A 23,507-nucleotide genomic window follows, 5' to 3' on the forward strand; every position below is an offset into this window, starting at 1 on the left:
GCTGGAGAGCAGTGTGAGGGTAGAGAAGGTCAGAGAGAGCGAGGTCACAGAGGGCTAAGTAAACGAAGATTAGGAGTTTGGATTTTTAAATGCGATAGAAAGTTATTGAAAGGTGTGAACTTCTGTTTTAAAGCATGAGAAAGGTAAGATCAGATTTTGCAAAAGAGCACTCTAGTTTATCTCTATAGAGAATGGATTAGAGGAAGTCGAGAGTAGAAGTTTCGCCATTTGGGAAGTTAGGCAGTAGTTCAAACTAAGACAGAATTGGCTTGTGGTACGATGTTAATAGTAGGAATATGGAGAAGCAGAAACAAAGAAAAATTTCAGAGATAAATGTGACAGAATTTGGTGATGAATTGGGTGTTGAGAAGGTGAATGAGAAGAAAGGTAAAAATTGGATCCCAGGTTTCTCCACTTGAGTCACTGAGTTGATAGAAGATGCTTTTTACTCAGATAAGGAAAACCAGAAAAAAAGTTGTTTTTGATTTTCTGTTTTGTTTTTGATTTCCTTGTTTTTGTTAGGAAGGCACTTGTAAGTTTGGTGCTGGATATCTTAAGTTTGAGATGCTTGTGAGACTGCCAAGAGTGGATGAAAAGGATGCTGATGTACTTAGGGTTTTGGAGCTCAGAGGAAGGTCATCGATTGTGCTAGCAGTATGTGGGAAGGATTTGGCAGTGAGTCCCTGTAAGGCTTGTCTAAATATAAGGTGATCACCCAGTTTTCCTATAAGAAAACTACATAAAGTTTTTTGGTCAACTTGTATACATTTTACTTTTATAGCTGTAACAAAATAGTCAAATGTCCATTTATGTGAAGTTCATTTAATTATACACACAAATTTTTAAATAATGTAAAATATTGCTCTAGGGATATATATTTTTTGCTTTTATTTCATGATACAATTTTATTCAAATGCTTCTTATAAACCTTTGACATCAGTGTCTTCATCACTACCAAAATCCCCCGTTGATCATGTAACACTTTGCCAGGGCCCATTGTCTTCATTGTGGTGTAAGCTGTGTGACATATAAGACTTCCCAGGAATTTAATCCTAAACTATAAGTACCTTTTCATGTAACTTTAATAACATTAGCACAGTCAGCTTTTTTCATTTGTTCTGAAGATATGTCTACCTTGTAATTACTTATTGTATAGCTTTGTTTTCAACCATTTCTAACATTTACAATAGTGAAGTCATACCCTTAGCCCCATAATTACCAAATTCTGTTAAATTCCTTTCTGTCCCTTTTTAAAAAATAAGAACCAATTCTGTCAAGTGACTTTTATAACTATTCAAAACAAACATTGATTTTTTTTTGGTTTGTTTGTTTCAGCCTGATGTTTTTTGTTTTTTGGGGTTTTTTCCCCCACCCCAAACAGTCCTATACCAGTCATTGATCATCTCTTGTTTGATAGAACGTTAGTATAATATGTCTTCATTGGGTATTATTTCTTATAGCGTAGTCTTTTCTCTCGAAAATCACATGACAGTTTCTTCTGATCTAATTATTAATACATGTAGATTATTTTAGTTGTTTCTTATACTTCTAAAGATCATGGCTTTGGGGAAGGGGCTGTGTGTGTGCACTCAAAAAACAGGTAATCAGAGGAATGGTTTATTATGTAAAAGACTTTGTTAGGATTATTTTTCAGTGCAAAAAAATTTCAACTTTCATTTAAGATAGTAAATTTCCACTCTGAGTTTGTAGCCTATTTCCTTGCCAGTATTTGTCAGGGGAACTAGATTTATTATTATACTTTTCCATGACCATGCAGAAAATTACCGTGTAGAAGGGATGTTTCCATTTAAATGACAAAAAGTATTTGTAAGCAATGAAAACATCTAGAGGGAGGAAAAATTAATTTTAGTGTAAATGTCACCACTTTTATAGTCTCTGCTGCTGTAGAAATTCTGCAATAAGACTGATAAATCAGGATTTTCTTTCTTCCTTTGATTCTTTGTTTGAATAAACTGCTGTTCTTTGCTTTATTCTGTTAAATGATACAAGCAGGTAAATATAGTTAAGAGAGTATCTTAATTTGGTTGTGGCCTTTAGTGCCTAAAAACGTGGGTTTTTTTCCCTTAAATTACCCTAACTTGACTTACCCCCTATATTTAAGATATAATAATGCAAGAGTGACTTCAAATATTAACTAGGTATGATACATAAATAGTATTATTTTCTGGTTAGATCATAGAAAATTCTATGATGATTAAGGTTCTGTCATTTCTTTTTTGGGGATTGCTATTATGAAAAACTGTTATATCATCAATTTTAGCTTATAAAACTGTTCTGAAAAAGTAATTGAAAACTTTGTCAGTGTTTCTGTCTATCTGCCTGTTTTCCTCCGAGGACCATGGGACGAAGATGTGATGTAAATATGTGAAGCCATCACTTACAGAGAAATAAGTTAAGGCACATACTTTATGATGATAAGGCAGTTATGTAATGGGAGTATAAAATTATGACTAGAAAAATACTAATAAAAATTAGACAGGAAGAAGGAAACTAGAGACCTGTTCACATTCAGTGTAATATTCACAATTTAGTCTAACCAAGTATTAAAATATTTCATTGATTTATGCCTTTGAGGATTGAAAATCTTGCTTTGTCTTTGTAAGCATTTATTTTCTGAGCACCTGTGGTTTGAATTCATAATGATATAAGAGAAATAATTTTAAGCCAGCATAGTTTTCAAAATCGAGTGAACAGACACAAGTAAGATTAAACAAATTTGGTTTTTTGTTACTACATGGATTTATTTTTTTTTTTATTTCAAAATATTAAGGGGGTTTTTGTTACATGGATACACTGTATAATGCTAAAGTCAGGGCTTCACCAGTATGAAGGACAGTATTCATTGTACCTGGTAGGTAAGTTTCCATTCCCTCACCACCCTCCCACCCTGCCCCCTTCTTAGTTTCCAATGTCCTTAATGTTTCTTTGTGCCTGTGTGTACCCATTGTTTAGCTCCCACTTAAAAGTGAGAAAATAGTTTTCAAAATCAAGGAAAAATCACTCTTCATTAAGTTTCTGCAGCTTACATACTTTATAGCTATATACATTTATATACTCAGAAAATGCCTTAAAAGTCATACCTTTAAGGAAATAACAATATAAGATTTAAGAACTATAGTTTTATTCATATGCATTTGACTAGAAAAGAGAAGGCAACTGAAAACTATATGGAATTGGTTTAAATGATCAAATGTCTTTGCTGAGTACAGTTTTTCACACCCTCACTTGTTTATTTAATGCTTGTACATCACTTATCACATACCCGAAGAACAAAATAAGCAAATGTTTTAAAAGGCCCGTGTTCTTTTTATAGTGCATTTGTAACTCATGTCTATGGGGATAATGTAATGTGTCAAATGAGTGTGTAAAATAAGTAAAGTAAAAGTGTGACAAATAAAAAGGAAGAAAATGTTTAGGTTACCAATACTTGTTTCTCTTTAGTTTTATGTTCATTCTCCTATCTTTCTTGCATTTTCCAAAATGAATGTTTCAGAAATAGATTTCCAACACAGCCACCTTCTGTTCGATTTTCTGGCTTATGTCTAGTGTGGACTACTCAGTCATAATGTTTGTTATCTACAACTCAGCTGTCCATACTTATAATTTTAAAAAGAAGTAAGTTAACATAAAATTGTAAAAAGAATCTGAGGGAAGGCAATTCTCAAGCTTTGAGATCATTAATTGCCTTGATTATTTATTGAGTATTCACATTATACACAATGTTACTCCGAGGGACATAAAAAAAAATAAACATAACACATGGGTTCTGCTTCTGCTTCAAGTTGCTTATAATCTTAGGGAGTACAGGCATGCAGCCATGAAAAATCAAAGGACATTAGAAGAAATTAATACAAAAGATGGCATGTGAGTCACGTGACAAATGAATTGTGCAAATTCAAAGGACAGAGTGCTCAATTACGTGAGTTAGACAGTGGTCAGGGAAGGCTTCATGAAGGAATTAAGGTGAATAGAAAAAGGAGGGAGAACATTGTAAGAAACTATTATATCCAGGAGGTGATGACTTAACTGCCAGTGAAAAGAAGAGTTATGTGCTATAATAGGGGTGGGGAACCTTTTAATGTTGGAAGGCCACATTAATTTAGCTGTACTCAAATAAGGCTGTATTCAATAAACTTCAATTAGATATACTTAAAATGTATATTATTTTATAAAAATCTGTTATGTACTTAATTTCAAAAAACGAAAACTGTTTGTTAATTTTAAAGTTAACTAACCTTTTGATGATTTGTTGTATCTGCTTTCTTTGGAAAGCATTTAGATATTTGGTTGCAGCATGGAGGTCCACATTCTTTGGAAAGCATTTAGATATTTGATTGCAGCATGGAGGTCCACATTCTTTGGAAAGCATTTAGATATTTGGTTGCAGCATGGAGGTCCATGGTTTCAGTTGATCCTCCAGATGAGTATCAGTCATTTGTGACCTTAAAGGCATCTTGATTTCAGTTAGGTAGGAGAATGTAGATTTGCAGCAATAAATGGTTGAAAAGCAAGAAAGCATTTTGGGGACATGTTGCCAAAAACGTGGGTATTCTGCTGCATTTTTCCATATTTCACTTGGATCTTTCGTAGCATCAAATGATGACTTTTTTAAAATGTCATCTACTAAGAGCTCAATCAGTTCCATCTGTAGTAGTTCTTTAAAGTGTCTTGGTGATACCAACTAGGTGAGGCTGAAATGCTACTTTGAGTGTGATGGTCGTGATTCTCAAAGTCAGTGAACCTTTCCTATATTCTCCAATTAATAGGTCTATAACAGCTGCATATTCTTCAGATGATTTGCTTAGATCACCCTGCTCATCAGTGACCTTTGTTAACTGGGGAAAATGTTCATCTGAAATTTCCTTTTGAAGAGGTGTTCTGAAAAAAGATAGCTTTTTGGGAAATTCTTGGATTTTTTGCCACATATCATATATAGACTTAGTTTTACCTTGCAAAGAAATACTCATGACATTTTGATTTGACATGTTATCACAGAGATATGCTGTATTCCTATAGAAATCTTTAACTAATTCACATTGCCAATTCTGTTCTTCATAAAATTTAACTATCTGTTCTCACAGAGATTAAAATTTTGGTTAACACCTGTCCCTGCAATAGTCAACACACTTTAGAATGATATGGCAAATCCACAATGAATACCTCATCATTCAACTCTAGCATGTCATAATACTGAGGATGCTGTGTTGCATTTGCACAAATATAGTTAACCATACATAACTTATTGCAGTGTCACTTAAAATAGTAGCTTGATCACAGTTTGCTGATGCAAAATACAATGAAAGGAAATGAGAACATCTGGATCTGTTCATTTTTTTATCTGTGCAATAAACCTTTCATGTTTTCCTATCATGGAAGTTGCACTGTCTGTACATAAACTCACTAAATTTACCAAATTCAGTTCTACTTCATGACATTTATCTTGAAAGTTGTTAAAGATACCTATTCCCTGTGTTCTGTTCACTGGAGTGCCCAAAGTGAGTAACTCTTAAGAAAATCTCCTGTTACGACCTGTATGAAGCATAAACTACTGGCCTGTGGCAAGTCATTAGTATCAGTTGATTCACCCAAAGCAATTGAATAATATATATTTTCCTTGTGAAATATTGTATGAAGTTGTAAGTTGAAAGCTAATTCTTGCTGCCCATCAGTTACAGTTCTCATTTAAAGAGGCAGTTGTTTGTACTTGGAAACGTTATTGGGGTCTAAGCATCCTACAACTTTTTAACAATGCATTCTTTCACAATTTCTACATCATTGAATGGTTTCTCCCTGTCCCGCCCTCGCACCCACCAGTACATAAGCTACTTTATAAGTTGCTTCAGTGGCATTGTTCCCAGGTCTTTTTGCTGCTTGAAACAATTCTTTGCTTTTGCTTTTCATCTTTTAGTTTCTGCAGTACAACCTATGCCTCTCCCTCTAATTTAAAATATATGTGGTCCTTACGAGTGTTACGATGCTGATGAGCATTGAATTTCTTTAGTGTTGATAGTGCAGTATCACAAAGCAAGCAAATCATCTTATCTTTATCAGAAACGATAATATTACAATTCCCAATCCTCATTTAAAAATCTGTTTTCTTCCATCATTGTTCTCTTGGTCTTCTTTGACATGATGGGCTGTTAAGCATACAGAATTAAAAAATACTGTTGAGCTGTGCAAACTATTCACAAATTCCACTTCAAACATAAACACAGTGTACTGTTGTTAAAAGCTGATAACAGACTGGCTTCTGGTAAACTCTCGCCAACCAGCCTCATGCAGTAGTGGTGCCAGTCAAGTGGGGGAAGTTAGAACTAAATCATGAGCATAGCAGCTGTCAGTTTAGCCCTTATGGCTTCCTAATGTTCTAATTGTGCCGGTCAGTCTGGGAGGATTATTTCGTTGAAACTTATTTTATTCTTTGGTATTTTAAATATGTTAATTTTAAAAATAAAAATATAAAAGATGAACAAAAATGTGTTAGTAAAAATAAAAGGATTTGTTCTGTAAAATTTGGATTTAGTCAAAAGGCTGCACTTAAGGACCTAGATAGAAGGCCACATGTGGCCTCAAGGCTGCAGGCTCCCCACCCCTGTGCTATAAGTTTGGAAAGGTGGGTTTAGTAGAGCCTGCTGAGGTTCTTGATAGCCCTTGAAAGTTCTTAAATTAAGGAGGAAGAATGAAATTTAAGGGACTGAAATAGCAAGCACTCGTTTGCCTCCCTGAAACCCTCAGTAATAAGGAAATGAATACAGTCAGTAGGGTTCTGTTTAGCATTGTGAAATAAAAGCTTGTCATAAAAATTGAGATTCCATTATTTAGGAGGAGCATCTATCCTAATGCAATCAATGAAAGATGAGTTAACTTGAAAACTCCAAGGTCTTAAGTGAGGATAGAACGAATCAAATCTCTAGGGGCCAGTGATGAGAATTAGAGAATAGTAATTAGCCAGTGCTTCCCTAGCAGCATCCAGGGGACAGGATACTCTGACTTTAGAAGATTGTCAGTTAAGAAGTCAGAAATACTCCTAAAAGTGAGAAAGGCATTTACACAATATATTATAACTTGATTGAAAATGAAAAAAAAAGAACATCTAATTTTGTTGCTTATTTTTTTTATCCTTCCTGTAGACTTCTAGTTCTTAATGGGGTTCTAGAGCTTACAGCACAGCATTTCTTAACTATTTCCTTTGAATGAGAGAACAAATAACGTTCGTACATGCAACACAGTTTCACATGCAACACAGTTTCACATGCATTCAAAATTATGTGCCCTAGACAGACTTTAAGCTTCCTTTGGTTTCTAAGTTCCCAAGCTAGCCATCTTTTTTTTATCCACAGGACCTATCATGGTATCTGACACATTTATTTTTCTGGGCTCACATAATGTTGACCAGAATGAATCAATTTAACCACAGTGACCTATTCACTAGGAAGAGTTAGACTGAGTAACATGTCTGATCATTTATTCTGATCATTTCTTTCTTTGTCTGTTAACTGGTATCCTGGTATTGTATGTTGAAATATACAATAAATTATTGTTATTTATTGGTACTCATAGTGAGCCAGTATTCTGAAGTCCATTTATGGGATTATATCAATATATTAGGTTTTGTCCGGAATAATCAGTATTCAGTTTATCTTCTTCTTCTTCTTCTTCTTCTTCTTCTTCTTCTTTTTTTTTTTAAGCTCCTGGGCTGCTATATATAGAATAGCATGGAGCTTAGCTAATCTTTTCAAGATAGTTTTGTCTTTCTAGTTAATATGAACTGTCACTTCTCAGTAAGCAGTAGTTTAAGTGTTTAAGGTCTGAGTGAGATCTAAGATTACATGGTTTCCTGGGGCTACCTTCCATTCTTCCACATTGTGTCTGACTTCAGATTTGGATGAATGGGTATGGGAGGACTGTTAGAAGATATCACACCGAGAATAATTTTAATAAAGTCTTACTCATGACTTCAGTATCACATATTAATATAAAAGAGAAAACCAGGCTATTTTTATAGAGAAACACGGAAAATAATACCTATGTCCTGGCTTGCAGCATTTAAAGAGATAATGTATCTAAAATTATCTTTAAGCATAAAGCCTGTCTCCTTTGTTCCTCTAATCCTTTTTCATTTTATTCTGGGTTTACAGCTCTCTTGGGTTGTTTGCATTTTAAGTGTCTAATCACGTTTTAAACCACTAAATTCAGCAAAGAGTGTATATTATTAAAATCAAGATTGAGTCTTAATTTATAAAAGACTTGAGAGTGTTAGGTGAGTAAAAAGTGAAGCAAATGTTTAATGCTCATAACTTCATGTTGTTGAAGGTTTTAATAAGAGTACTGTATATAAAAGAAATCTTTTTTAAAGGCTTCATTTTAAAATGTTACATTCACATATTTGGGGGAATGTTTTTATTAATATAATACAGTAAGAGTAAAAGAATTTATAACTTCTTAATGCTTATATTCTTTAAATATATATTCTGTATGTCAGGAAAGTATAAGCCTCTTTTGGCTTTTGTTTTTCCTGTTATTTGAGGGCACTTCTCTCAGACTGTTTAATGAGTGGTAATTGAGGTACATCGTTTTAATGAGTGCTTTTTGAAATTGAATGCTTTGAAGATACATATATTTTTGTATTAGGTTTAATTTTAAAATTATATAATTGCATTTTGGTCTGTATGGGCTTCTGTCATATTTATATGGGTTTATGGGAAGAATCTTTTGATGGAATTTTTTTTTTTTTTTTTTTACATTTTTGAACTGATACATCATTATTGTACATAGGTATAGGAAACATGTGCATAGTGCTACAATAAACATGGGAGTGCAAGTATCTCTTCCATATATTGATTTCCTTTCTTTTAGGTATATACCCATTAGTAGGATTGCTGGAGCATATGATAGTTCTATTTTTAGTTTTGTAAGGAACCTCCATACAATTTTCCTTAGTTGCTGTATTAATTTACATATAATATATGCATATAACGTATAACGATAAAATCAGAGTGATGAGGATATTCATCACTTCAAACATTTATCATTTCTTTGTGTTGGGAACATTTCAAATCTTCTCTCCTAGCTATTTTGAAATATACAATAAACTGTTGTTAACTATGGTTACACTACTGTGCTACCAAATACTGGAACTTATTCCTTCCATCTAACTATATTTTTTATACCCGTTGACCAATCTCTCCTCATCCGCACCCCCACCTTTTCCCATAACCTTCCCAGCCTCTGCTAACCATCATTCTACTCTACCACCATGAGATCAACTTTCAGCTCCCGCGTATGAGTGAGAACATGCAATGTTTGTCTTTCTGAGCCTGGCTTATTTCACTTAACATAATGTCCTCCAGTTCCATCCATGTTGACACAGATGAAAAGATTTTATTCTTTTATGGCTGAATAGTATTCCATTGTGTATATATGCAACATTTTCTTTATCCATTAATCTATTGATGAACACTTAGGTGGATTCCACACCTTGGCTACTGTGAATAGTGCTACAGTAGACATGGGAGTGCAGGTATCTCCTTGATACATTGATTTCTCTTTTCTTTGGATATATAATCAGTACTGGGATTACTGGATGGTAGTTCTGTTTTTAGCCTTTTGAGGAACCTTCATACTATTTTCCATAGTTACTATACTAATTTGCTTTCCTCCCAATAGTGTAAGAGATTTCCCTTTCTCTGTATCCCCGCCAGCATCTGTTATTTTTTGTCTTTTTGATAATAGCCATTTTAACTGGGGTGAGGTGATATCTCCTTGTGGTTTTGATTTGCATTTCCCTCATAATTAGCGATGTTGGACATTTTTTCATGTATTTGTTAGCCATTTGTATGTCTCCTTTTGAGAAATGTCTGTTTAGATCTTTTGCCCATTTTTAATTGAGGTTTTTGGGGATTTTATTTTGTTTGCTAGTAAGTTGTTTGAGTTTCTTGTATCTTCTGGTTATTAATCCCTGTTGGATGTTTAGTTTGCAAATATTTCCTCCCATTCCGTAGATTGTCTCTTTTGCTGTGCAGAATCTTTTTAGCTTGATATAATCCCATTTGTCTCATATTTGCTTTTGTTGCTGGTGCTTTTGAGGTCTTACCCAAAAAATTTTTGCCCAGGCCAGTGTCCTAAAGCAGCAGTCCCCAACCTTTTTGGAATCAGGGACCAGTTTCATGGAAGACAATTTTTCCATGGAAAGTGGGGAGTGGGGGATGGGGCGAGTGCTGGGGAAGTGGAGCTCAGGCGGTGATGCGAGGCCAGCAATGGGCAGCGGCTGTAAATACAGATGAAGCCCGCCGCTCACCGTCTGCTGTGCACCCCTCCACTTCCTAAGTTTCACAGAAGACAATTTTTCCAGGGAACAGGGGGGTTGGTAGTTTGGAGTAGGGGACGGCGGAGCTCTACAGCCTGGTCGCTAACATGCCGTAGACTGGTAGCCGTCTGCGGCCAACGGGTTGAGGACCGCAGTCCTAAAGCATTTCCCCATTGGTTTTTTCTTAGTAGTTTTACAGTTTCACATCTTATATTTAAGTCCTTAATCCATTTTGATTTGATTTATGTATATGTTGAGAGAGAGGGGGTCTAGTTTCATTCTTCTGCATGTAGTTATCCAATTTTCCCAGCACCATTTATTGCAGAGACTGTCCTTTCCTCACTGAATGTTGTTGGCATCTTTGTTGAAAATCAATTGACTATAAATACGTGGATTTACTTCTGGATTCTCTAATCTTTTCCACTGGTCCATGTGCCTGTTTTTATGCCAGTATGATACTGTTTTGGTTACTGTACCTTTTTAGTATATTTCAAAGTCAGGTAATGTGATGCCGCCATCATTGTTCTTTTTCCTGGGGATTGCTTTGCCTGTTCTGGATCTTCTGTTGTTCCATATGAATTTTGAAATTATTTTTTCTATTTCTGTGAAGAATGTCACTGGTATTTTGATAGGAATTGCCGAAGATAATTACATAACTTCTCTTTTTACTCATCCCAGAATATGGCATGGGTATTTCTCTTCCACTCTTTTTCTTCGATTCTTCTCCTTCCCTAGAGTCAGTTCCTCCCATTCAGAGCCAGCCTACATTCCTTCCCATCTCTGAATTTGGAATCTCTGTCTCACCCCTCTGGCACTTAATACATACTCCAAGGTGAGCATGGTTTTTCCTCTCTAATGAAACTACTTCATAATTAACATTCACACCACAAAGTAGGACACAGTCACACTCAAGTTGCCAGATATCAGTTAGGAAAATTCATAATCAGTGTTTTGAGAAAACACACACTCCTCAGAAATTCTTTTGACTCCTTGTGAAATTTCTGATTTTCCTGCAAGGTGTGGGGGTTGATGCTTGGAGGTGATGTGAGTAGAAAAGGGAGCTTCCTGAATGGATTGTCTCTATGTAATACTGAAATAAAGGCCTGGGTAAAGGGCTCTGGAAACTGTAGTCTACAGAGCTTTTGTCTTTTTGAACTATTTGAGATCACTTGTTGATAGCTGTCAGAATTATGCTATATTAAGAAGGAATCTCAGGTCCTGCCTGCCTTAATATGCTGTGATGGTTTAGTGGTGAATTGCCTTGCAGAGGGAAAGGGAAATGGCTACATTTCCCTCACACACCTGCCATCTGTGAGTCCAACCTTCATTTACAGATGAAGACACTGGCACCTAAAGAGATGAACTAACTGAAGTAGGATCACACAGTTAGTGGCTAAACTTTTAGTGTAAAATCTTGGTTTTTCTAATTTTTTTTTATGAGTATATTTCTCACTGACCAAATAAGGTAGTCTGTATATGTGTTTCTTTAGGAGATATTTTAAGTTCTTATATAAAGGAAATATAATGATACAAATAATGTAGCCTCCTGCAATAAGGTATTGTATGCAGATGAGAATGTATCAGAATGATATCTTCTAGTTATTATTTTGCCCATGTGGTGATTTAGTTCTCAAAGACTTGATCACATTTGAATGTACGAACAAAAAGCTTTGACTTTATGGAGGAGGAACGTGACCCAAACTGTGCTGACTTTGGGAACTACTTTACTGACCATTTTGAAAATGAATTTTGCATGCTAACACAATATGAGAAAAACACAGTATGTCCCTTGCAGAAATGGTAGTATAAGTTTCCTGGAGGCAGGAATTATAATTTATTCAATTAGCTTTAATTTCAAATAGTATAATTTTAGGAGCCAGTGGGCAGTTATATACTTTTACTTTTTTAAAAGTCAGGTTTATTTAGATATAGTTTACATATAGCAAAACCCTCTTTAAGTGTACAGTTTTAACAAATGGAAACATTGTGTACCCACTACCATGGTCAAGATATAGAACATTTCTGTCACCCCAAAATGTTCGTTTGTGTCCCTCTGTTCAACAACCATTGATCAAATAATTTTTCTTTTCCAAAAAGTCACATAAATGGAGTCATACAATATGTAGCCTTTAGAGACTGGTTTATTTCTCCTATCATAATGTTTTTGAGATTTATCCGTGTCATTGCAGCTATGTGTATTTTGTTTCTTTTTATTGCTGAGTATTATTCCATTGAATAAGTATTCCCCGATCTGTTAATTCATTCAGTAGTTGATGGACTTTAGAGTCATTTGTAGTTTGAGGCTGTTACAGATAAAGCCCTACTGTAAATGTTCACATACAGATTTTAGAATACTTGTTTTGGTCCTGAGTAAATACCTACACGTGTGATTACTTATTTGTGTGGTGTGTGTTCAACTTTATAAAAACTGACAATGTATTTTCCACGATGAATATGCCATTTTTAATTCTTACTAGCAACGTATGAGCGTTCCTGTTGTTTTTTCATCCTTGCTAGCCCTTGGTATTGTCAATCTTCTTAATTTTACATTTAATTAAAATCTCATTGTGATTTTAATTTGTATTTCCCTAATGCCTAATGCTGTTGAGCATCCTTTCTGGATGTTTATATGCCATCTGCATATCTTCTTTGATGAAATGTCTGTTCAAATTTTTGCCTCTTTTACAAAAAAGACAGAGGATCTCGCTGTGTTGCGAGAATGCAGTGGCTGTTCACAGGCGTGTTCATGGGACCCTGTAGCCTCAAACTGTCGGGCTCAAGCGATCGTCCCGCCTCGTCTCTTAAGTAGCTGGGGCTACAGACATGTGCCACTATGCCCAGTGGCCACTAAATTGAAATTGTCATCTTACTGAGTTTTCAGAGTTTTTCAAATGTATTCTAGAAGGAGTATTTGTATATTTTCGCCCAGAATATGGTGTGTCTTTTTTTCTTTGGCTTTATCTTTAAAAGAGCAGAGATTTTTAATTGTCAGCACTTCTGTATTTTTATCTTTGTGGTTATAAAATTAATATGAATATGTTAAATCTAAGAATTTTAAAATCTCTCTCTTTTCTGTCTAATCTACTCCCTCTAGTATTTAAATGCATTAATAATCTAGTGAAAGAGAAATTTGTAATGTTATATGCGAAGGTAAAATTTTTGTTTTAAGAGATATATTTTTAAAGTTTCTTTTGTATTTCAAAACTAAAATTTCACATTCAAGAGGATATTTAGGCCGGGCGCGGTGGCTCACGCCTGTAATCCTAGCACTCTGGGAGGCCGAGGTGGGCGGATCCTTTGAGCTCAGGAGTTCGAGACCAGCCTGAGCAAGAGCGAGACCCCACCTCTACTAAAAATACAAAGAAATTATATGGACAGCTAAAAATATATATAGAAAAAAAAAAAATTAGCCGGGCATGGTGGCGCATGCCTGTAGTCCCAGCTACTCGGGAGGCTGAGACAGGGGATCGCTTGAGCTCAGGAGTTTGAGGTTGCTGTGAGCTAGGCTGACGCCACGGCACTCACTCTAGCCTGGGCAACAGAGTGAGACTCTGTCTCAAAAAAAAAAAAAAAAAAAAAAGAGGATATTTAGAATACAAAAAAAGAATTACCTGTTGAAATACTCCAGTTAATGTGTTTTGCCCTTCTTTTATTTTAGTGTTATCCAGGATAAATTCTGTGGGATTATAAACATCTCAGTGGAGGGCCTGCATGATGTCATGACGGAAGATCCTGAAACGGGAACTTACAAAGAGTAGGTGGATCATTTAATCACAGTTGGATTTGGGGGGATAATTAAATACATGCTGCATGATTTTTGTTCACCATCACCATATAAGCACAGTATGGAAATTTTGTAATTTTGTCTTCTATACAGAAAAAAATTTTGTTATTTTGCTTGTAATATTTATTGTTTGATCTTGGGATCAGCTTTATTATGTTACACAGCAATAGCTTGAATTGGGCTTCTTTGATCTAATCATTGTTTTGTGATTTGACATTAAGTTTTTTTAAAAATTCCAGGTATATTTTAGCATATAAATTCCTTTTTTAAGATGTTTCAAGCATGTTCTTTTTTTCAGCTTACAAAGTTCCCCTACCCTTTAGGCAAGTTATGGGTAAAGGGATGAATTGCCTTGTATTTGCCTGGTTGAAGGAGCACTGGTGCCTTTAAGATGTTGCGGGTGGGGGTCGTGTGGTAATTGTCTAGTTCCAAAATAGAGTAGTTAAAATTCTATTCTTTGAATGAATAGGTAAAATCATGTTGTTAAGAATGCTGGCCGGGCATGGAGTCTTGTGTGTGTAGTCCCAGAATTTGGGAAGGCCAAGGTGGGAGGATCACTTGAGACAGGAGTTTGAGACTAGCCTGGGCAGTATAGTGAGACCTCGTCTGAACAAAAATTTAAAAGTTAGGCCGGGCGCGGTGGCTCACGCCTGTAATCCTAGCACTCTGGGAGGCCGAGGCGGGTGGATCGCTCAAGGTCAGGAGTTCGAGACCAGCCTGAGCAAGAGCAAGACCCCCGTCTCTACTAAAAATAGAAAGAAATTATCTGGCCAACTAAAATATATATAGAAAAAAAAATTAGCCAGGCATGGTGGCTCATGTCTGTAGTCCCAGCTACTCGGGAGGCTGAGGCGGTAGGATCGCTTAAGCCCAGGAGTTTGAGGTTGCTGTGAGCTAGGCTGACGCCACGGCACTCACTCTAGCCCGGACAACAAAGCGAGACTCTGTCTCAAAAAAAAAAAAAGTTAGCTGGCCGTAATGGTGCACACCTGTAGTCCTAGCTACTTGAGAAGCTGAGGCAGGAGGATCACCTGAGCCCAGCAGCAGTTCAAAGCTGTGGTGAGCTATGATCACACCACTGCACTCTAGCCTGGGCAACAGAGAGTGACCCTGTCTTGAAAAAACTAAAAAGAATGCTGTTAACCTCATTTTTTACAACTATTAATTTGCATTTTTAAAAATTAATCATTGTATCCTTTTGTGGTTAGTAGAATTGCCATACCTTTCTTCTTGTTATTACTTTTAATAAAAGGCATGTTTCATATAATGACAAGCAAGGCTTTGTGAGATTCCAAACCACTCAACTTCTCCTTGTTAATAACATATTGAGCCTATTTTCTTTGCTCTTTATAAATCCATCTATAGCAAATGGGAAAGATTGTCATTTGAATCACATTTTGTTGAAAATTATCCAAAGCATATATATGTTGTTGAATCTTACCACACATATGTAAACAAAATGTATCTAACATGTAACTTAGGTTTTGAGAAAACAAGAGCTCATATAAAGTAAAAACATCAAACTCTTTGAGACCACAAACCAAAAATATGAAACTGTTCATGTACATAGGCAATTTAAAAAAAATGTTTAAGCTTATGGCATATGACTATAAGTAGTGTGTTTTTATATATAATATGTGCTAAAGTTTACAATTATTTATGAAATATTTAGGATATGTTCATGTATTCCTTATCCTCTTTGGAGTATACAGTTTAGTTCGGGGAGGACATGGCTGATAGCACAGTGAAAACACTAGTAATGATTAAAGGCAGTCATATATGCTTTGTACAGAGCACACACAACAGTAGAAATCTGATTGTGCTTTAATAGAAAGGCAGTGTTTCTTCAGAGAAGGATAAGAGTGAGGACGTAGGAAGTAGAACAAAATTATAACATGCTTTAACTGGAAGAGAGAGTCTGGAAGTTAGAAGATTTAGAAATTATCTAGTACAATCTTGTGATATTAAAAACCAGGATACCCAGGCTCAGAAAAGTTCAGTGACATAGCAAATATGTGGAAGAGGCAAGATGAGAACCAAGGTCTTCTGACTCAATATGCCATGCTCAGCCAATGAAGATAAAGTTTCAGTTTGAAAGGGGAGAATGTTGGAAGTAAGGAAGACAAACTGACTAAGAGACAATTATTAGGATCCAAACTGGAATGGCCTAGATTTGAGGATTAGTGTTTATGGGTAGCTAGAACATACAACCACTGTTTTCTTTCTTCCCCAGAATCTTTTGGTGATTTCTTTTTATCCTGGGGTGTACTTGGTCTATGGAGGCACAGTGAAGAAACAAGTTACCCAACTTTTCTGAGTCTCAGTTTCTAAGAGTGGTTAGATGACGTCTGTTGGTGAATCTTCCTACTTTAAACAGTTTATTCAAAGAAAGTTAGTCTTTCTGGTTCTGTTGAATTCTTATTGTAGTCTCAGTTGACTATGAATTAGAACAAATGAAGAAAACCCTATTTTCTTCACCTGCATTAGTAGAGTATTAGAGCTCACCAGAGAAACAGAACCCATAGGAGAAAAAAATACATATATAAAGAAATGTATTATAAGGAATTGTCTTACATGATTAGGGAAGCTGAGGAGTCCAAGATTTGCTGTTGGCAAGCTGGAGACCCAGGAGAGCCAGTGGTGTAAGTTCTAGTCCAAGTCTGAAGGGAGGAGAAGCACAATGTCCCAACCTGAAGCAGCCAGAGGATGAATTCTCCCTTCGTGTTTTTGTTCTATTCGTATTGGCTAAGGCCCACCCACATTGGGGAGGACAATCTGCCTTACCCAATCTACAGATTCAAATGCTGATCTCATCCAGAAATAGCTTCAATGATACACCTAGAATAATGTGTAATTAAATTTCTGAGCATGCAGTGGCTCAGTCATGTTTACACACACACAAAATTAACCTTCACACTAAGAAAGCCTGTTGACAGATCATCTTTTAATTCCAATGAGTTTACACCAGGCACTGTGCTATGAGAGGAAGCAGCTAAGTCTCTGTCCTGAAAGAACTCACAAAAGGGGAAACAGGAACCAATGGAGCAATACTAGCTGCAGAAGAGGAAGGGGTCCAGGGAAACTGAGAATAACTCCTGAAGATATGCAGTCGATTGGAGCCAACTAGTTAAGTAACCTGTGTGAAACACAAAGAATTGTGGACTAGAGTCCCTGGTCAGTTGAGGCCCACTGGTGATTTCCAGATGGAAGTGACATGATCAGATTTATGCTTAGAAAGGACATATAAAATGTATCCTTTTAGAAGGAAGAGATACATCTTGAGAGGTTAGGAACGTAGGTTTAGTTTTTGTTGGAGTTTTCATTTGTTTTATTTGTTTTTAGATTTTTTTTAGTTTTTATTTCATTAAGCCAGGAAAATATATTAATGAGGCTCGAGATTTACCTTCTTTGCCTTCTGCTTATGTGGTTAGAGTGTTCTCCTTTTCATTCCGCAGATAATATTTAGTTGTCAGGAACATTGGGAAATGAGATTGACAATCCCTCACCAAAGTTTGGGAAGTAAAAAGGAAGAAAAAATTTATCCAGCATTTAAAAATTAGGCTTTTATAAGGATTTTCTCTCTTTCACTTGATACAATTACCCACCAGACAGCTCTTCAGAGTGGAATGGAGAATACTAGAAGAAACCTTGGCTCCCTGATTCTGAAATTATCACCTGTATGTTATCCTAACTTGTGTAGGTCCTAGTGACCTCCCTGGTGGTCTCTCTTTCTCCAGTTTCCCCCCACTCTGATCTGTTCTACCCCCCTTCTTAAAAGCCCGGTTTCTTACAGGGAAAAGTGGATGGGGCACTATTCTATGCTGACCCTCCATCCACAGCACTAGCTTTTTTTCTTGCCTCACTGGATTCTTCATCGTTCTGCAAATGTCCCATACACTCTTTTATACTCGTGGCTTGACTTGTAATATTTTCTTCTCCTTGGTGTGTCATGCCCTCAGCCTTGCCCTGCTTAGCAAATATTATATCTACCTCTAAAATTCCTTTCTAGACTTACAGGAAGAATTTATTGCATCTTTCCCCGTTCCTTCATGGCATTTTGTCTATACTGCTAATATACAGCATTTAGTTAGTTGCTTATATTCAGTCTAGTGACCATAAGAGGATCTGGGACATTGCATAAGAAAAGCACATACTTTATAACAGGAAACTATTAACACAGGATTGAAGGAATTTAAATAAGAAACTTTGGGGAAACCTGTGGCATCAGGATATAAAACTTAGCTGTGAGCTTTCTAACTACCAGGGCAAAAAGAGAAACATTAGGAATTACATGGCTCTTATTTCAATTGTTAGGTTTCTCAGGTGTTAAATGAAAAACGTAAGATAATTTAAATTTAACAGAGTTTACTTGAGCAAAGAACTGATTCACCAATTAGGGAGGCCCCAGAACCAGAATGGGTTCAGAGTGACTCTGGGGCTGCCGCATGGTTGAATAATATTTATGGACAGAAAAAAGAAAATGAGATATAGAAAAGTGAGGTACATAAACAGCTAGATTGGTTACAGCTTGACATTAGCCGTATTTGAACAGTGTTTGAACAGTTGGCCATCCGTGATTGGCTGAAACTCTGATTAGTACAAGAGTAGGTTATAGTCTGCTTACACATCCAGTTACTTTAAATCACTGTGTATTGAGAAACCTTTAGGCTGAACCTTTAAAATATGTAATGAGGAGCTTTAGGCTACACTTAATTTAACACAGGAGAAGGGAGACCGTTTCTTGACCTGAGCCCAGAAATGAATTTTTCATAAGGTATTTACATAAGGGACTATAAGAGGACTTTTAGTTAGCTTTAACAATAAAGAATTAGTTGTCTCTTTCAACAAAGGTGGCTCTAGGATTAGCTGATTGTGGTCTGACCATCAGCAGTATCATCAGAGACCCAGGTTCTTGCCACTCCATCCCTTAGTATTATACATTAACCATATCTGCAGGTGACCTCCCCTCATCAACAAAAAGTAGTTCATGCTATTGCCAGTGACAGACAAGTCATCTTCTTTTTCCTTATGTCTTTCTTAAGATCAAGGTAAACCTTTTCTAGAAATCATTTCATCAGACTTCCCTTCACGTCTAATTGGCCAGAATTCCTTCCTTAAACACGCCCCTGCTGAAAGCAACCATTGACCAAGGGAATAGGATCTTCATGACTGCTTATTGAGCCACTGGCACTGGGGCTGGAATCGGCTTTTTCTGAAGTATGTGGTGGCGTGGAAGAAAAGGATAACGGGACAGCTTCAGGGTTCAGTTAGGAAAGAGGCTGATTATATAGGCAACCAAAGTGTCCACTACAAAGACCAACTGAATAATGTCAGTTTTGTTTTACCTAACGCAATCCATAAATAGTTCTGTATATTAGCCTAGCCGAGAGCCAGTTACATAGCTTTAAAAAAAAAATAATTGTAAAAATCAGTTTTATGGGGGCCAAAGAGATATAAATATAATTAGGAAGCACTTTTGGTGGTTTGGCCCGTAGGACTGTTGTCCCACGACATTAGTAGCAACGTTATGGAGAAAGTGATGAGAAAGCATTACAGAGGAACTTGTGAGAAATGCAGATTCTCAGGCTCCACCCAGAACTACTGAATTAGAAACTGTGGGGATGGGGCCAGCAATCTGTGCTGTAAAACAAAGCCCTTCCAGTCACTCAGATCCAAGCTCAAGTTTGAGAATCACTGATACTGGACATCAAGAACATGACTTGAATACTTGGCCTTTGCTACGAGGTATTCCACCTTTGCTCACGGAAGGCTTCCAGGTAGAATGGGACGAGGCTTTTATCAGACAGTTGCTCTGGTTCTGTCCACGTGCTGAAGTAAGGGCAAATTTTAAGCATTCAAATTTGATACTCTGAAGTAGGGAAAAGTTCACTTAGGCTGGGAAAATTTTGAGGACAAATGTTCTTTATCAGTGTTTCATGAATATAAATTCAGCCTTTTCTCATCTGTAAATGGCTTAATTACTTAGGGCACAGAGTTTGTATAGATTAAATGAAAAGTGTTATTGCAAGTACCTTTTAAACCAGAAATGATTATAAAGGTTTCATGTTTCATTGCTTGTTGGTTGTATTAGGCTGGTTTGAGTTTCTTGCTGAGAAAGATTCTGATTTAGCAGGCCACAGTGCCTCGATCTATTCAGTTATTTCTGCTGTGAGTGTGGAATGGAGAGGTTGCTTTATATTCACATTAGTTGTTCCTATTTTAAAATTCTTGTTACCATTATATTAGTATTACTATTATTACAGTCCTAGTCTACACATTTTATCATATTAGAAACCTATTAATTCTCACACACCCTTTATGTAAAACACGAATTTTGCCTATCTTTATTCTTTGTCAATAAAATGAGATGTGACTTTTAATTGGAGATTTTCCTGCAGGAGAACGTTTCAGCTTTGGTCTTTTCAATCCAATTTTTTTTTAATTTTCACTTTCCACCTTCCAAAGACCCAAATGAATACAATTCACAATTGCAGAGCGAAAATGTTCTGCTTTTTGGCTAGTTTTTGGTCAAAGAAAGAAACAAAATGTGTATTTTATATATATGCATCCAGAATATATGCTCCATTATTAGTGTGATGAATCTTTTAACTCAGGGAAGGCAGAACAAAGAGTTTTCATTGTACAGGTAAGTTAATGGATTTTGGAATGCAGTGGAAGAATTTGATGCAAAATAAAGCATGCTTCCTTAGAGATCCATATGCACTGCAGTTAGAATTCAAGTCTGCAACAGGCATAAGATGGCTAGTGTGAAAGAACGCCATCTTATTATTCAGTTCTAAAATACAAACTGGGATGTAGACGTTTTCAAGGCATTTCACTTTATTTAATAGCTTTTGGGTTGATAGAGTAATACAGTTTTTACTTTGTGCCAGAGTCCATTGGCCAGCTGCTTGTGACATTGCACCTCTGAGAAGTCAAGGCCATGCCGTGAGTTAGGGGTTGAGTTCTTGCTTTTTGTCAGGACTTCTGATTTCTGGCCTAGGGTTCTATCTGTCTCCTTGACCCCACCAGTGGGCACTGACTGGGACAGAACCAGTTGCTTCAACCATTATTTTTTTAGTGATAAGAAATAGGGGCAAAGAACTCCCATGTCCACTGCAGGAATGAGTCCGATCAAGTTTTCTGGTATCAGAACTTGTCTGAGTCAAGAATTGTCCTTCACCTGTACTTGCTACAAAGCGTAAGAGAAACCAAACTTTCTTTCCACAGTTTATTGGTTAGAAACTTATGACACTGATAAATTACTGAATTTTTCTTTTCTAAATTAGGAAACAGTAGGTTTGTTCCATCACTTTGATTCACTAGACAATGTTCATTTCTGGTCTCCCTGGAACCTGTGTTAATTGAATAGGAAACTGTGTTTCTATTATCTCTGCTAATGGTGAAGAGCAGTGGTGCAGATAATCAAAATAAAATGATTTATAACTGTCCTGAAGGTGCAAGTGCTGTCAGGGACAAGTTTTTCATAGCACAGTAATGTGATTTAGAGCACAAAGTAGATTGTTACATAATTAATAGTGTTTTAATGATGTTATTATTTAAATTATTGCATGTATAATAGTCTGTAGACATGTAACGATTAGGAGAAAAGCAGTAGTAATGTTAAGTGTTTGTATCATTTTTTGAAAGATATAAAGGGCATACATGCCTTGCTTTGTGGAGTGATATTTAGTTCAAAAGTTGCCTATAAATAAATTTCTTACCACTTAGTATCTTAAATGCCTAAGTAAAAGGCTCTAAAATTTTTTGGTGTGGCCCTTTTTAAATGAAATATCTTTTCATACTTAAAAAAAATTTTTTTAATTGTATATCTAATTTGTCTAGTCTTTCCCTCACATTTTATTGTATAGAAGCATTCATGTTCTTAGTGATTTTGAGGGCTTGTTTTTAATTAAGTATGTTATAGACATTTTTTATTTAAAACATTTTTTTTAAATTATTATAGCTGTATGTTGATGTCTCATCTTGAGGAACCAAAAGTAACGGAAGATGAAGAACCACCCACAGAACAAGATAAGAGGAAAAAGATGGTAAGTTATAAAGGTAGCTTCTAAAAATTAAGATAAATTATCATTATTTTCTACAGGTTTGAAAATACCTGTCAGTCCATTTGTTCATCCATCTGTATATCTCTCTATCCATCTATCCCTTGTTGCAAGATACCTTGTAAGGTATCTGAGTTTTGAAATTTGGAGTGTGCCCTAAAACAGATAAATTGTATTCTTGGTACAGGAAGTTGAGGTTAACTGTTGATTTGAAATAATTGTTGCTTGGCTTAGCAGAACAGAGGATTTACTCTTTTACTTACAGAAAACATGTGACCTGAAAACCTTAATTTAAGTTGAAATGCTTATTCTTCTATTTTGAGGAAATATACTGAAATTACCTGTATTCCGTATTATTTCAAGGATCTTCACAATTAACTTTTTCTGATATGCATCCATAGGCTTTTATAAAAATGCCCTAAAATTAACTGCTAACCTGCTTTGAAAACCATTAATTCTCTCTCTCTTTTTTTTGAAAACCGTTAATTCTCACTAAAGGAATCTGATAAGAAAAAAGAAAAAAAAAATAGGATACATCTAAAATACCTTGCTTTTAAAAATTACTTGTAGTCTTGAATTTTTAAATACTTATTTTGATCATGAACATGAAATAAGTATACAATAAACTTTTTTTCTCTTTTCTTTTGTAATCTCTTCTAGTCTTCTGGCCTCATCATTTACTAACTTCATTATACCTTCTTTCCTCATTTGCAAAATGAAAACAATAGTGTCTGCCTCATAGTTAGAATAAATAAATATATAAAATGGTTATGGGATAATACTGGTACCAAGTAATTGTTATGTGTTAGCTATCATTATTTTAATCTGATCATTATATTCACTCCTTAAATTACCCCATGTTAACCCTCAAGGGCTTCACCCTTAGCTTGTAGTTAATACTACACTGCTCTGATGGCCTTCTTTTAAACTGTGTCTGAGTTTAATTCGTTTTACTTTGCTTTTATGCTAGATATCATCTCCCTAGCAGATAGTATAGAGAAAGGAAAACATCCAAGGATTCTTAAGACCTGAGTTGAAGTTCTGTTTGTGCCATTATTTGTGGCCTTGAGCGAGTCATCCTGTCTTTCTAGAACTGTTTTGCCTCATCTGTGAAAAGACGGGGAAATTGGATTATGCATTTCCAGGGCTTGTGAACTGAAAAATTATTTGATTTGGTTTTTTTAACCTCTTAATACCATTCCTTTTCTTCCCCAATATATGGTGTTTGTGAATACAGTGAATTCTCAATGTCATGGATAGGTTCTTGGAAACTGCAACTTTAAGTGAAACAACATATAACAAACCAATTTTACCATAGGCTAATTGAAAT

General features: G+C 35.8%; 1 protein-coding gene across 2 annotated transcripts in view; it reads left to right on the forward strand.

Moving 5' to 3' along the window:
- The window catches only part of IPO11 (importin 11), a 172,434-nt gene that overhangs the window by 138,618 nt on the left and 10,309 nt on the right, over positions 1-23,507 (forward strand). For both annotated transcript variants that reach the window (XM_069492182.1, XM_069492183.1), the window contains 2 exons: positions 13,986-14,081; positions 22,078-22,162. In XM_069492182.1, coding sequence (XP_069348283.1) covers positions 13,986-14,081; positions 22,078-22,162 — 181 coding nt within the window. The remainder of the gene's footprint in view (positions 1-13,985; positions 14,082-22,077; positions 22,163-23,507) is intronic.

This window comes from Eulemur rufifrons, chromosome 17, assembly GCF_041146395.1.
Source record: "Eulemur rufifrons isolate Redbay chromosome 17, OSU_ERuf_1, whole genome shotgun sequence".
Lineage (NCBI taxonomy): Eukaryota > Metazoa > Chordata > Mammalia > Primates > Lemuridae > Eulemur > Eulemur rufifrons.